The sequence below is a fragment of the Cervus elaphus genome, chromosome 18 (genome assembly GCF_910594005.1).
Source record: "Cervus elaphus chromosome 18, mCerEla1.1, whole genome shotgun sequence".
NCBI lineage: Eukaryota > Metazoa > Chordata > Mammalia > Artiodactyla > Cervidae > Cervus > Cervus elaphus.
Window position 1 is genome coordinate 87,884,681 of NC_057832.1, and position 13,542 is coordinate 87,898,222.

The 13,542-nt window shown below is 39.9% G+C and overlaps 2 protein-coding genes across 5 annotated transcripts in view; one reads left to right on the forward strand and one right to left on the reverse strand.

Annotated features, from left to right (window-relative positions):
- SUGCT (succinyl-CoA:glutarate-CoA transferase) overlaps positions 1 to 10,170 on the reverse strand; it is a 734,496-nt gene extending 724,326 nt beyond the window's left edge. For 3 of the 4 annotated variants that reach the window (XR_006334867.1, XM_043871983.1, XM_043871984.1), the window contains exon 1: positions 9,995 to 10,170. Coding sequence is in view for 3 of the 4 variants with exons in the window: in XM_043871983.1 (XP_043727918.1) it covers positions 9,995 to 10,094 (100 nt within the window). In the remaining variant the exon portion in view is untranslated. The remainder of the gene's footprint in view (positions 1 to 9,994) is intronic. The other variant, XM_043871981.1, reaches the window with a different exon arrangement.
- Positions 10,171 to 10,285: 115 nt separating this feature from the next.
- On the forward strand, positions 10,286 to 12,541 carry LOC122674012 (M-phase specific PLK1 interacting protein). The gene is made up of 2 exons (XM_043871986.1): positions 10,286 to 10,912; positions 11,820 to 12,541. Exons 1-2 carry the CDS (start codon positions 10,574 to 10,576, stop codon positions 12,018 to 12,020), a joined length of 540 nt encoding a protein of 179 aa, XP_043727921.1. The 5' UTR covers positions 10,286 to 10,573; the 3' UTR covers positions 12,021 to 12,541.
- The last annotated feature ends 1,001 nt before the right edge of the window (positions 12,542 to 13,542 follow it).

Consider the following 13,542-nt stretch of genomic DNA (forward strand, 5'->3'; position numbering starts at 1 on the left):
TTTCCATCACCTGACAGTCTCCACCTGCCCTTTGCAGACTACCCTTCCCTCCATTCCCAACCTCAGGCAATCACTGATCTGCTTTCTGTCACCACAGTTTAATCTGCATTTTCTAAAATCTTATCTAACTAAAATAATACAGCATGTACCCTTTTTTGTCTGGCTTCTTCCATTCAGCATAATGATACTGAGACTCATTCATGTTGTTGAATTTTTATAGGTAATATCCTGTTCTATGCATATACATCTTTCTTTATCCTTTCTAACCTACTGAGCAGGCTCCAGTTTTAGGTTCCAGTGGATCAAGCTGCTATGAACATTCATGTACAAGTCTTTGTTGGACATGTTTTCATTTCTCTTGAGTAAATACCTAGTGGAATGGCTGGGTGATAGGGTAAGGTTATGCTTAACTTTCTAAGAAACTGCCAAACAGATTTCCAAAGTGACTGTACAATAGTACGTGTGAGTTCTAGAAGCTCCACATCCTCGAAACACTAAGTATTGTTCATCTTTTTTACATTTATTTACTCGGCTGCACTGAGTCTCAGTTGCAGCATGTGGGCTCTTCAATCTTCCTTGCAGCATGCAGGATCTAGTTCCCTGACTAGGAATCCAACCTGGGTCCCTTGCATTGGGACCTGATTCTTAACCACTGGACTATCACAGAAGTCCCTTGTTAATCTTTTTAATGGTAACCATTCTAATGGGTATATGATGTTTCTCTGAGGCTTTAATTTGCATTCCTTTGATGATTAATGCTATTCAAAATCTTTTCATGTAACAATAGGCCATTCATATATCTTCTATTGTGAATGGTCTCACTGTTTTTTTTTAATACTGAAGCAAAATATTCACAACAATGCAAAAATCCACCAACATGTGAAATATTAAATAAGCACTGGCACATCCATATAACAAAGTACCATGCCGATGTTAAGAAAAAAATGAGACAGATCTACATACCCTGACATATAAAGTCGACCAAGATATATTCCTAAGTTAAAAAATAAATCAGGGACTTCCCTGGTGGTCCACTGGTTAAGAATTCACCTTGCAATGCAGGGGAACCAGGTTCAATTCCTGATCAGGGAAATAAGATCCCACATGCTGTGAAGCAACTATGCCACAACTAGAGACTCCCAGTGCCACAACCAAATAAATAAATAACTTAAAAAATTCAAGCTGTAGAACAGAATGTATAATATGAGCCTATGTTTGTAAACATACATAAATAATAATTAATAATAATGTTGGTAACTGGAGCATTCATAAATTTCTACTCTTGGCTAAATCTTGGGGTAAGAATTTATGGAACACTTTCACTAGCTAAGTTATTTATTTCTGTAATTTTCCTTAATTCTTAAATCATGGGGAAAAAAAAGAAAAAGTGAAAACATAAAGAACAAATTGAGAGAGAAACAAGATATTTTATAGAAAGTAAAACATAGAAAAAGATCTTAAATATGAGAAGATATTTTGATATCATTAGGAATGAACTGACAAGCAATTATTGTCCATAAGACTCCAGAAATATGAGTCTTCTATACTCATCTCTTTGGGGGCCCCTGTTTTATGTCAAATTATGCAGGAAATATATTTAGAGATCTCTTCAATTCATAAATCTCATCATAAATCTATAAAGAGAAGTCTATATTTCACTACCAATGTCAACTCACAACCATAATAAATTAGTAATATTCTATGTAATGATGCAAAAACTTTTAAATGAATTCATTTACCATCAGCCAATAGCATTTTATTTTTATGATCTGTGAATATAACCAAAAAGGACTTCTAAAGCATATTTAAGTCACACTCAATTAATGAGTTTTAAATAGTTAAGAGCATAAAACTTAGAGAATGAATTTAATTCTCTGCTTCACTATTTACTATCCTAGTGACCTTGACCAAGGTAAACATTTCTCTGTTTCAACTTCCTCAGTTGAAACACCTACATCATAGAGTTTGCAAAGATTAAGGGAAAAGTTACATGTGGGCTTCCCAGTGGTATTAGTGGTAAAGAACCCGCCTGCCAATGCAGGAGACATAAGAGACTTGGGTTTGATATCTGGGTCGGGAAGATCTCCTGGAGGAGGGCATGGCAACCTTCTGATATTCTTGCCTGGAGAATCTCATGGACAGAAGGGCCTGAAAGGCTACAGTCCATGGGGCTGCAAAGAGTCAGATACAACTGAACCGACTTAGCACACAGGCACACACAAAGTACACTTCCTGGCATATAGTAAATGCTCACTAAATACCAACAATTGTTGTTATCATTGCCAATGTAATATACAGTCCCAATACCTATTAAAGTAGATAATCCAGACTTGAAAGCAATCACATGACTCATGATTATTTTAAGGAACAGAAAGTATTATTCTCAATACTCTAAAAAGATATCTACAGCCATATTTTGCCTCCTTATGAAAGACCAGAATAGACTGATTACAGGGTGAAAAACAGTTGAAAAGAGCATCCATTATAATGTAATTTGTTGAGCTATAGTGAGCAGCTTGTATATCACTCTATCTTATTTGGCCTCTAGGATGGAAAGCTATTATGTTGATACAGCTGAGTAACCATGCAAAGAAATATAATTATAATGAAGCTGCCATCAAATTTATGCTTGCCAGAGTTGCTTCTAGGACTCTTCTGGTATTTGGCCCTAGGTTTCCATGACACAAATAAATTTGAACACCAGCGCGGATATAACTGACAGATGCCCACACAAGTGGCTCATTTGTGTGGCAGCAGCCATGACATCCCTCTCCCACTGTACTAGCCAACTACTGAGACATGAAACAAAAAAGTCAGGTCCTAAAACAAACTGATCGAACATCACTATCAAATACAACATGTGATATACATCGGAAGGCTTTCTTGATTTGATATTTTTACAGAGAACTTAATTACCAGAACTTAGGAGTGAGCCAGTAGATGGATATCTCTTCCAAGCTTTATTTAGAAACGTTAGCAGGATATTTTCTTTCTAGCACAGGTTGAGTCTTGAAGGAATTCTCTGTTCCTAATAGTATAATCTGGCAGGAAATTTTAGGGGTTTAGAGTACTTGGAAAATCAGAATCCACTGGAAAACATTCCAGGGAAACTAATAGTATGGAAGTGACACTCAAGTTATGAGGCATTTAGAGACAACTCAGTTCAGCGGTAAAGACTCCACCTGCAATGCAGGAGCCACAGGAGACATGGGTTCGACTCCTGGGTTGGGAAGACCCTCTGGAGGAGGAAATGGCAACCCACTCCAGTATTTTTGCTTGGAAAATCCTATGGATAGAGGAGCCTGGCAGGCTACAGTCCATGGGGTCACAAGGAGCCAGACACAACTAGGTGACTGAGCACACAGAAAAAAATAGCAAGATGGATAATAACATATAATAGTTTACAATTCATGCTTCATTGACACTGTTTCTTCAGAACTGCCCTTCCCTTGCAAGGACTTGGCTATTACTGTGGGATTTGCAATCAAAGAGGTTTTAAAACTGCTGGATGCTACTATTTTAATGAAAACTTGAAGAAAAATGCAAAAAGACTAGAAATAAAGGGCTACCAAATGATAGGTAAAGCATTGCACAACCAAAGTACCAATGGGTGCTAATCCCTAATCCCTCTGCTCTTCTCACTTCCCAGCTTCTCTTGCAATTAGATTGGGGCCAAATGCCTGGAGTTTAGCCAATTACACTTAAAGAGAAGCAATATAAGTTAATTCCAGCCCTAATCCTTAAAAACATCCCATTAGGTCCTCCAGGCTTCTATAGTCCTACTGCAGCTGACTGTGGGCTAATTTGTACCACAGCCCCACCTAGCCTTTCCTGACCAAGGAAGAAACCAGGCATGGGTGGAAGAAAAATGGTAGTATCCTCTAAGCAAATGTACAGCATCCACGCCAACAAGTTGGAAGTCCATTTCAGGGGTAGGTTGCTTCACCGCTAGCAGCAGTCATCAAACTGAGATACATTAAGACTTTTGTAAGAAATCAATGAATCATTTTAAAGAAATCAATTTCCAGATCTTAAGCTTCCACACATATTTTTCCCCAAAACTGATCAAATAAGACCTACAAATAAGCCTTCTTTCATGACAAGGCTTCTCACACTGGGTAAAGCATATTCCTCACACATTACAGATCTTACCCTCACCTTAGTTCTTACTATAGAATTTATTTGTGATAAAAAAAATTTTAAATATGAACTTAATATATGCAATGTGCTGCTTTTCAAAAGTCACTTATGAGAAAGACCACTAGTATAGACTGGAACATAGAAGCGTGGAAAACAGCACCAACTTAGAGACTTTATAAATAATCAATTTATAGTTGTAGGATTCACAACCAAAAGTCAGGAAGTCAGAGAAAAAAGCTTCAGGGTCGAGGCCTCTTTAATGGGCCTGAAGAGAATAACTCAGGGATAACAAGTGGCTGAACCAGGAAATCGTGGAGCAAATGATAGTTGTAAACTACAGAATATGAATGCCCACAAACCCGAGACCCCTGAAACTTCACCGTGTAGGTGACGTGGCTTTTTTCCGGAAGAAGACTGACCAAAGGGAAGACCTTTGTGCAAATCAGGGAAAGTCATCCATTCCAGGGGACAACCAGCAAAACACCATCATAGGTACTTGAGGGGCATTATAATTATCACAGAAAAGAAGAAAATGTGTGTGTGAGAGGTGTGGGAGGGTGGGAACGGGGTGGGGGGCAGTGTTAGATGGTGAATGCAATGAGCCTATTTTGAACATAAAAAGGGAACGGAACCCTATTGTACAGACCAACTGCAAATAAAACAGGAGGAATAGATGGAAAGGGAAGGGACAGCCTGGGAGAAGTGAGTAGACAGATACATAAGTCAGAAAAAAATGTTTTATGATTTGATTTGTTTTCAACCGCTTCCAATAGGTCATTCTGAAGAGCAGGAGATGTCTAGAAGAAGTTAGGATACTCTCTGTGAAGTGCTGTGGAACCCTCCCAGGGATGTCTCTTTAAGTAGTAAAGATAAAAATTATTCTCTAAGCTTTTTAGAGTTTGGGGGGATTAAGGCACAGTGAGGAGCATGTTTCCAAGGACAGAGGCAGGTCTTAAGCTGGCCTAGCCATGTTCATGTTGTAAATTCATTCAAACTTTTCATACATACTATCAAACTGTCCACCAGAAAAGCAGTACTAATATATATATATGCATCAGCCAAGGAAAACAATGTTCTCCACTATCTCCCATAACCCATGACGGCTTAGTTTTGGGAGCATTTTGTTTATTTGTTTGTTGTAAATTCAACAGTTAAAAATATGCATGTTACTACCATTTTAATTTTCATTTACTTAATGACCAGAAATTAACACTGCTTTTCATACTTTCTCTTTTTTTATATCTTCTCTTGTAAATAATGTATTCTTCTTGTTGGCCCATATGTCTACAGGCACATTTATCTTTTCCTTATTGATCTGTATGGATTCTTCGTGTAGTAAGAATATTAACCTTTTATGAGTATAAAACACAAAGATACAAATTCTAGTGACATTAAAATTTTATTCACTCATTTTAAAACAAAAAATTGTATCTGGAAAAGAATAATTACACTCTTTAACATTTTTCTTCATGTCAAAGTATTCTGTCAACAATTTTATTATATTCAATAAAAATTTTTATAAGTGACTTAATGCATTAACACGTATTACACATGGGTGAAGAATATTAATCAAAAAGAAATACATATGTATAAAACATTTCACCTGTGCTTGACTACTATGGACAATGGAAACATGCTTAGAATTGAAAAGAAGATCATTAACAGTAGTTTGGCTCTCAGAGACAAGAACAAGTTGCTTCCAACACCTGCTTAATCAATGAGAACATTACATAAGTGATAGTTAAGTGATCTACTGTGTTCAATGCAGACCTCACCCTATCAATGAATGAGCTAATCATATCCTAGAGATGTATTTACTTTTCTACTATTGACAGTCTTTAACATGAAACAGCTAAACAGCTAACAAGAGAAGAGGAAAACAGATAATCTGAAAGGCATCAGGGAATACTATGGTAGCTTATGCTCTAAGTATATCACAGTAGCTCCACCCCCGTCACCCCATCCATGGGTTCCTCAACTACAGATTCAACCAATGGTGGAATGAAAATATTGGGGAGAAAAAATTCCAAAGAGCAAAGCTTGAATATGCCACACCTCCCACAACTATTTATATAGCAGTTACACTGTATTTACAACTATTTACATATTATTTACATTGTATTAGGTATTATAAGGTACACACAGGACATATGGTTATATGCAAATACCAAACCATTTTATATAGTAAGGAACTTGAGCATCCTTGGATTTTGGTATGCAAGGGGGCGGGAATCCTGGAATCAATCCTCTGCAGATCCCGAGATACCTGAACAAACATTTCCAGGACAAGCTTCAAGAGCACATTTACTAAAATTGGAACAAACATTTCTAACATAGAAGCTATTAAATACACTCTCCTGTCCTAAAAAGTGCTTTCATTAAAAATACATGGACTTTAACACCCATACTCATTCAAAAACGTGGTTTCTGAAGCAGAGATCAGTTATTATTTCTTACGTCAAGAAATGCACCATTTTCTCCCCAACTAATAAGTTACAGGAGTCATAATGAGACTGGTGGACTTCACCTGCACATACAAGGACTGAACCCTAGGAAAGGTCCCCCAAATTATAAACCAATCAGTTTGTATGGAACAGCTGCTCGGCACTGCACCTTCCCCCAAAAAAGCAGAGACAGCTAATAGCCCAAAAGTAAGCAAATTCTGCTCAGGAAGAAAGGGGGATGCTCCCTGGGTTCTGACTCTCTGGAATGTAAATAAATGTCTCCAGGAGGAAAGATAAACTTCACTGGGTTAACAACCTCAATCTTGGGAATGTATCCAAGGCTCTGAGTTTTATACCCCTTTGAAATATAAACATAAATTTCCTGGAAGCTCTCTAACAATCATTTTAGTCATCTTTTAACTTCCAAGGCTTGCCCTCTAACCCAAGTTCTAGTTTTCTTGGCGTAGAAAGCCCTGACCATGCAGAAACATGAAAATATTCACTCCTTGGTAATAAGTAGTAAAAACTACCCAAAGTATTTACGTTTTCAGCACTAGTTAATACCTGATGCCTACCAAACATATTGGCTTTCAAATCCTTTCTGGAGAGCCCTAGAAATTCCTCAGAGGTGCCTCAGAAGTGTCTTCTAAAGGAGGCAGATAAAGTAGGGGACAGAGTGAGCAGCTTTGGGAATCCCAATTCCTCCTTCAAACACGAAGCCATATGCTCTCAAAAAGGCTCTACCAAAAAAAAAAAAAAAAAAAATTGTTTTTAATCTACTGAAAAAAAGAAACACTAAAAAAAACTTTGGTAACCTCAATAAAGATTCTCTGTCTTACAGAAACAGACAAGTTCCCATTTTCACTTACACTTAAATCTGTGGTACTCTTACTTGCATTAATGAAAAACTTGTAAAACATGCATCATCAGAAAGTTAACCAATTATTTTGGGGATCCCCATATACTTCATAGGTATTGAGAAAGTTCCTTAATGCTTTGCCTGTTGATGTCCTCTGAGTACAATGTCGCCTGAAGACATCACCTAGCCATTAATAGTGTCTTCAATAAATGCACTATCCTATTTGGGATCCTGCTTTTCTAAAGGTGGTCCTCCCTAAACAGTTCTACAATTCTCTTTTTGTCAGAACAATACTCATGTTACTCACACAAATGTTAAAGTGCCCTTTTCTCCTCACAGGACTCCAACTTCATTCATGGGGCAGTCACCATAGTCTCACATACACCATCCCCCTTCACTTTTCTATTTCCAGGTTATGCAACAGAAAACTTCCTACACTCCTCTTCCCCTGAACTCACCAGCATATAAATAAATTGAAATATGCATCTTGGGACCTCAGACCCATCAGCTCAGGCAGTCAGACTGCAGTCCCCAGGACCTGTGAAAACTCTAGCTACATTTACAATGTTCACAATTAAAATCTACTAATCTCTAAATATCTAAAAAAAAAAATATGCTATGAAGTACATATTATGAAGCCATAAAGATGTTAAGTTAAACACTTTGACCTTTAAATTGATTGGTCAAAAATGATGTACTTTAAGGACAGGAGTCAACCAAAAATGTACAGATTAATACTGGTAAAGATATAAGACTGCTGTAATCCCCACCTTTTTAGGGACTCTTTACTACCCCCCACCCCCAGTGTCTATGCTGAGAGCTTTGTACTTTCCTCCTTTCTGATAAATCCTATTTGCTTGCTACCATGAGTGCCTACATGTTCATGGATTCCATTCTTTGACTCCATGAACAAGAAGTTAGATTCCCATTTCAGTCACTTAATTTCTCTTGGACAATTTCTCATCTGTAAAAAGGCAAATTGCCTATACTCAGAAGTGATCCAAGTGGAATCTGCAGTTTTCATACAATTATTAAGAATGTGCTCTCCCTCACTCCTCCTATATATTAATACCTGAAAACATAATGAAGAGCACAATGTCATACATAATCTACTGGTCAAAAATTTCACACTTTACTTCTTGTTTCTAATACAAGTTCATATGTGTGGAAGATAGCAAGATATCACCAGAGGGAAGAACATTCCAGAAGTGCAAGACAAGTAAAAAGACAACTTAGAGTACTTCACTCAATTCAACAAATCATTTGCTAATTATTTAAATATTAACAAAGGTAATTTGGTCCCTGCCACCCTCATTTCTCTGCTCCCTCCCACCAAGAGGTAGACTGGTTGATGACATTAAAGGTGGTATTACAAGTGAGACTCACTAACCCACTCATGTGGGTTATGATGTGACCCACTCATTCATTCAATAAATACCTGAGAGCCCAATTACCAGGCATTAAACTAAGCGCCAAAGACAAAGTCCAGGAAGGTGAATTTCTGGACGGGACAGAAGTATGTTTAAAGAGGGTAATCTGGGATCCTCAGGCCTTAATTGCATCACAAAGCCTCGATGCGATTACCCTTGCCTTGATTGATTCTACAACTTGTGTCTAAACAAGAAATCTTAAGAACCAAATTCTCTCAAACAATGGCGAAAAACTGTGTGTTTCTCCAGTCATCAAGGATAGAAGCTGAGAAAATACATTCTTCAGTTTGCCACATGCCACAGAATATGTCAAACGGACGGTGAGAAGTGGAAGCTGCAAGAATGTTCATAGGCTGAAAGGCACAGGTCCACGCTACCCATGATTAGATGAGTCCTAAAATTCTCTAAGATTGTTTTTCCTACAAGCTGATTTCAAGGCTCACCGTAGACTTTCATCCCCAAATTCGAAGGGAGTCAAGACAGTTTCAGAAAACTGCAATAAATCCAAATTTCATCTTCTAAATAAAATTCTGAGCCAGGTCCTCGGTTCAAAGGTGTGTTTAATACCTTAGGGGTCATTTCTTGAATGATCACATTTTTCTATATAACCAAAGGTCTGTGAAATAGCTATTACTTTAAGAGCTCTGGACAAATGTTCTTTTTGAAAATCAGGATCTCTGCTTCCTAACCACCTCCCTTACCCGACTGCATTTAACAAGAACAAGGAAGGGAATAAAGTCCGGCATCTGCGAACACAGCCTCACCCCCGAGTTATTTAAAGACGCAGTCTGAAATCCTTTCTGAAATGCAGCTGGTTGCGGGGGTGGGGGGTACATTTTTCAAGTTATTTAGACATAAGAGACGAGGAGGGATGAATAAGAGAGAAAGACGAGTCCGCCCGGTAGGACCGTGCGGGGGCCGGACCGGGATCCGGACGTCGGGCAGGGTGACCACCCGGCGACCGCGGAGCCAGGGCGCTGGGGAGACACGAAAGGTCAGAGGGCGGGCGGCGGGGTCAGAGGATACTAAGGAAAGCGCAGCGTTCTGCTCAGATTGCCGCCTGAGTGGGAAGGCTGGGACTGGGGTCTCTTTCGCCGCCTGCACCGAGTTTCGGAGGGTACCTGACTGCGGGCGGCCGGTCCACAGCCCCGTCCCGCCGCCCCGGCGGGAGAAAAGGCCGGTTCTCCGCAGAGCCGAGACCCTCGCCAGCGATGCCAGCATTGCGCGCCGCTCACAAATCCTGGCTCCCCGAGTGGAGAACTCCGCGCTCGCGCAGCCACTGGGGGCGCCCGCGGACAACTAAGCCCTCCACCGGCACCAGGTGGGAGGGGCCGGGTCGGCCCAGCCGAGCGCTCCGAACCACCCACCCAGTTCTGGGCAGGCGCCTAGTCGGTGGGTCAGCCCCAACCAAAGCCCGCGAGACTTCAAAGGCCATTGCTAGGGCTCCCCCGGTGTTTGGCCTTTCCTTTATCCATTTTTCCCCCCTTCTTCTTTCACTTAACTCAATCTGTATCCAATTCGATAACCTACTTATCCCGCCGCCCTAGCGGAACCTTTGTGAGGCCGGAACCAATGTGCTATATAATGCTGGAGGACGGAGGAGTGTTTTCGTGAAGGACCACCAAGTATAAGTGAAGGGTTGCTCGCGACAGTTCCGGCAGGAGAACGCGCCAGTGAGATCCTTGTCGTCGTCCACTGAGATGCAGCGACAGAATTTTCGACCCCCGACTCCTCCTTACCCCGGCCCGGGTGTAGGAGGTTGGGGTAGCGGGAGCAGCTTCCGGGGTACCCCGAGCGGAGGCGGGCCGCGGCCGCCATCCCCGCGGGACGGGTACGGGAGTCCACACCACACGCCGCCGTACGGGCCCCGATCTAGGCCCTACGGGAGCAGCCTCTCTCCGCGACACGGCGGCAGCTTCCCTGGGGGCCGGTTCGGGTCTCCGTCCCCAGGCGGCTACCCTGGCAACTACTCCAAGTCCCCCGCGGGGTCCCAGCAGCAATTCGGCTACTCCCCAGGGCAGCAGCAGACCCACCCCCAGGTAATAATAGCCAGCGTTTGCCGAGCTCTTACTGTATGGCAGGCATGGTACACCCTTTACGTGGATTATTTTGACTCCTCTATGAGGTGGGATACTGTCGTTAGCCATGTGTTGCCGATGGATAAACTGAGGCTCAGAGAAGTGTAGCTTTCTTTGGAATGCTCTACAAAGTGGCAGAGCCCGACTTGTTTCTGGAGCCCTCCTGCTTTTTCACCAGTACAGTGCCGCTTGTACACAGATTTCCCTAATTCCCTCTCCTTTGTCAGGGGCATGGCCCGTTGGTTGCAGTAGACTATGCTGAGTACCCGCTCTCCGAGGGGGAAAAATAGCGAATGAATCCCTAGCGTAGAGCTAATCTCTCTAGAGTTTATAGGCTAGTGCCATTTCCTACTGTTGGCACCTTTTTCTTTTCTTCTTCCACTTTTTTTTTTTTGACCTTGGTTTTCCGAATACAATGGCTTCTGCTCCAAGTCTTTGTAGTGTTTGTAGAATTCTGTGGTTTACAACTTCAATGTGCTTAGTAGTTTTCCAACTTTATGCTAAACCAAAACACCTCTTTGAGTGTGGAGCTAATGAGACGGGAAGGTTTAGAAATATTGAAGCTGTAGGGTAAAAATAGTTTTAATTTGCCTCCAGAAAAAATAGGGAAATAACTGAGAGAAAACTACAATTCTTATTTCATCACCTTTTTTTCATTTGGCAAAGTTATCACATTAGAAATCCAAAAGGATTTGAACTGACAGTGGACATAAAATTATTAATAAGTATATCAGATTGGTTTAAATACTTCACAGTTGGGTTCAAGACATAACTTTTAACTAGCAGTGTGACCCCCACTAGCCGCTAAAGAAAAAGTTCCACTCTTATCTCTGCTAAATGTCTTTAACTAATGATTTTTTTCCTAAAGGGTTCTCCAAGGACATCTACACCATTTGGATCAGGGCGTGGTAGAGAAAAGAGAATGTCTAATGAGTTGGAGAGTTATTTCAAGCCTTCAATGCTTGAAGACCCTTGGGCTGGCCTAGAACCAGTATCTGTAGTGGATATAAGCCAACAATACAGCAATACTCAAACATTCACAGGCAAAAAAGGAAGATACTTTTGTTAACATTTCTGAAATTCAACTGGACGCTTCATGTGTCAGGAACATCTTGGACAAAACTTTTACTTGTAATTAAATTGAAACCTAACATGGTGACTTTGATTGGGTAATTTTAGTTGTGTGTTTCATCATATCAAGTATTTTTGGTATTAGAGAAGACACATGGTAGGATAATTTGCAATATTTAGCTCTCTGGAAGTGCCTACCACAATTTAGAAGATTGACATTTTCCAAATGCTTAACATTCTTGGTTATATAATGGACATTTGCCTTTTAATGTTTTTTTCCAATGTTTTAAAATAAAGCAGTTTGTCTTTCTAGCTATATTGTGCTTTTGTCATATGCTAAAAAAGAATTATTAAAATAATGCTTTGTAATCACATAGATAGAATTCATCAGTGTATATTTTGGATACTGCTTTTGAAAATAGATAAGCCATACTTTGTGCTATAGACAGGTCTATATATTTGTTCATAGGGAAAGGAAATAAAGGAAGAGAATAAAAAAGATTTCTATTCATATTATAACCATTGTTCTGTGTCCATATTTTATGTAATGCTTTTGTAAAAATGCTTTGAAATGTGGTAGAAAGTTAGAGAAACCCACTTAAGCTTAAATTTAAAACTACTTGTAGCCTTTATACTCATTTAACTGAAAAAGGCAAGGATGGACCTATTTCTTGCATAGCTAAATTAAAGAATTCTGTGTCTGAATTTCTCTACTCCATATCTCCCAGTATTGTGGAATCATTTTCTCTTGAGTCTAGGAAGATGGCTATCAGCAGTCTCAAATCACTTCCATTGTGAAGAGACTATTTCTCAACTCTTGTCAATCCCAGTGAAGACAGATCGGTCATGCTTGGTCTTTTTTTGTAGTCTTGATCCAATAACTATGACCAAGACAGTGTGGCATAATAAATTTGAACATGGACCCATCCCTAGAATGAGGCAGAGTCCCATAATCTTAGATCCACTAGGCCTACCTGAACTAAATCAAGGTTTTCCAAAGGACGGAATGCTGTGTACCTATGCCTGTGGTTATGAGAAAAATATAAAGGGATTTTCATTTTCCCCAACTATTTAAACAAAACCAAGTCTTAGAACATTCAGGCCTTTTAGGTATTTTGGGGTTAATATATGATGAAAGTATAGCTCATTAAAATTTTGTTTAAACATTCCCAGAAAGAAACTTCTAAAAGTGAGATGGTCACACCAGTTATTTGAGCCGTGACCAGTTTTATTTGTATGTTAGGTCTTTCACAAAGGCAGAACAGGAAATAAGGAAGGACTTAGATTAATAAAAGCTTCATGAGACTCAGGACTACTACTGTTACTATATTCTAATACTATTACTATACTGAAAGATGTGGAATAGAGAAATTCAGAGGCAGACTAGTTAGGTGAGTTATTTAACTTCTCTGTGCCTCAATTTTCTTATGTGTAAAATGAAAAGATTAACAGTACCCATGTCATAGAGGTGTTGTGTTTGAGGATTAAATGGGTTTACATGTGTGAAAACTGTTAGGCCA

What these genes read in the sequence shown, in the direction of transcription:
- LOC122674012 (XM_043871986.1), top strand. Translation starts at nt 10,574, where the DNA reads ATGCAGCGACAGAATTTTCGACCCCCGACTCCTCCTTACCCCGGCCCG. An exon ending in AGCAGCAGACCCACCCCCAG is followed by an intron (nt 10,913 to 11,819) that starts GTAATAATAGCC and finishes TTTTTCCTAAAG; the next exon opens with GGTTCTCCAAGGACATCTAC.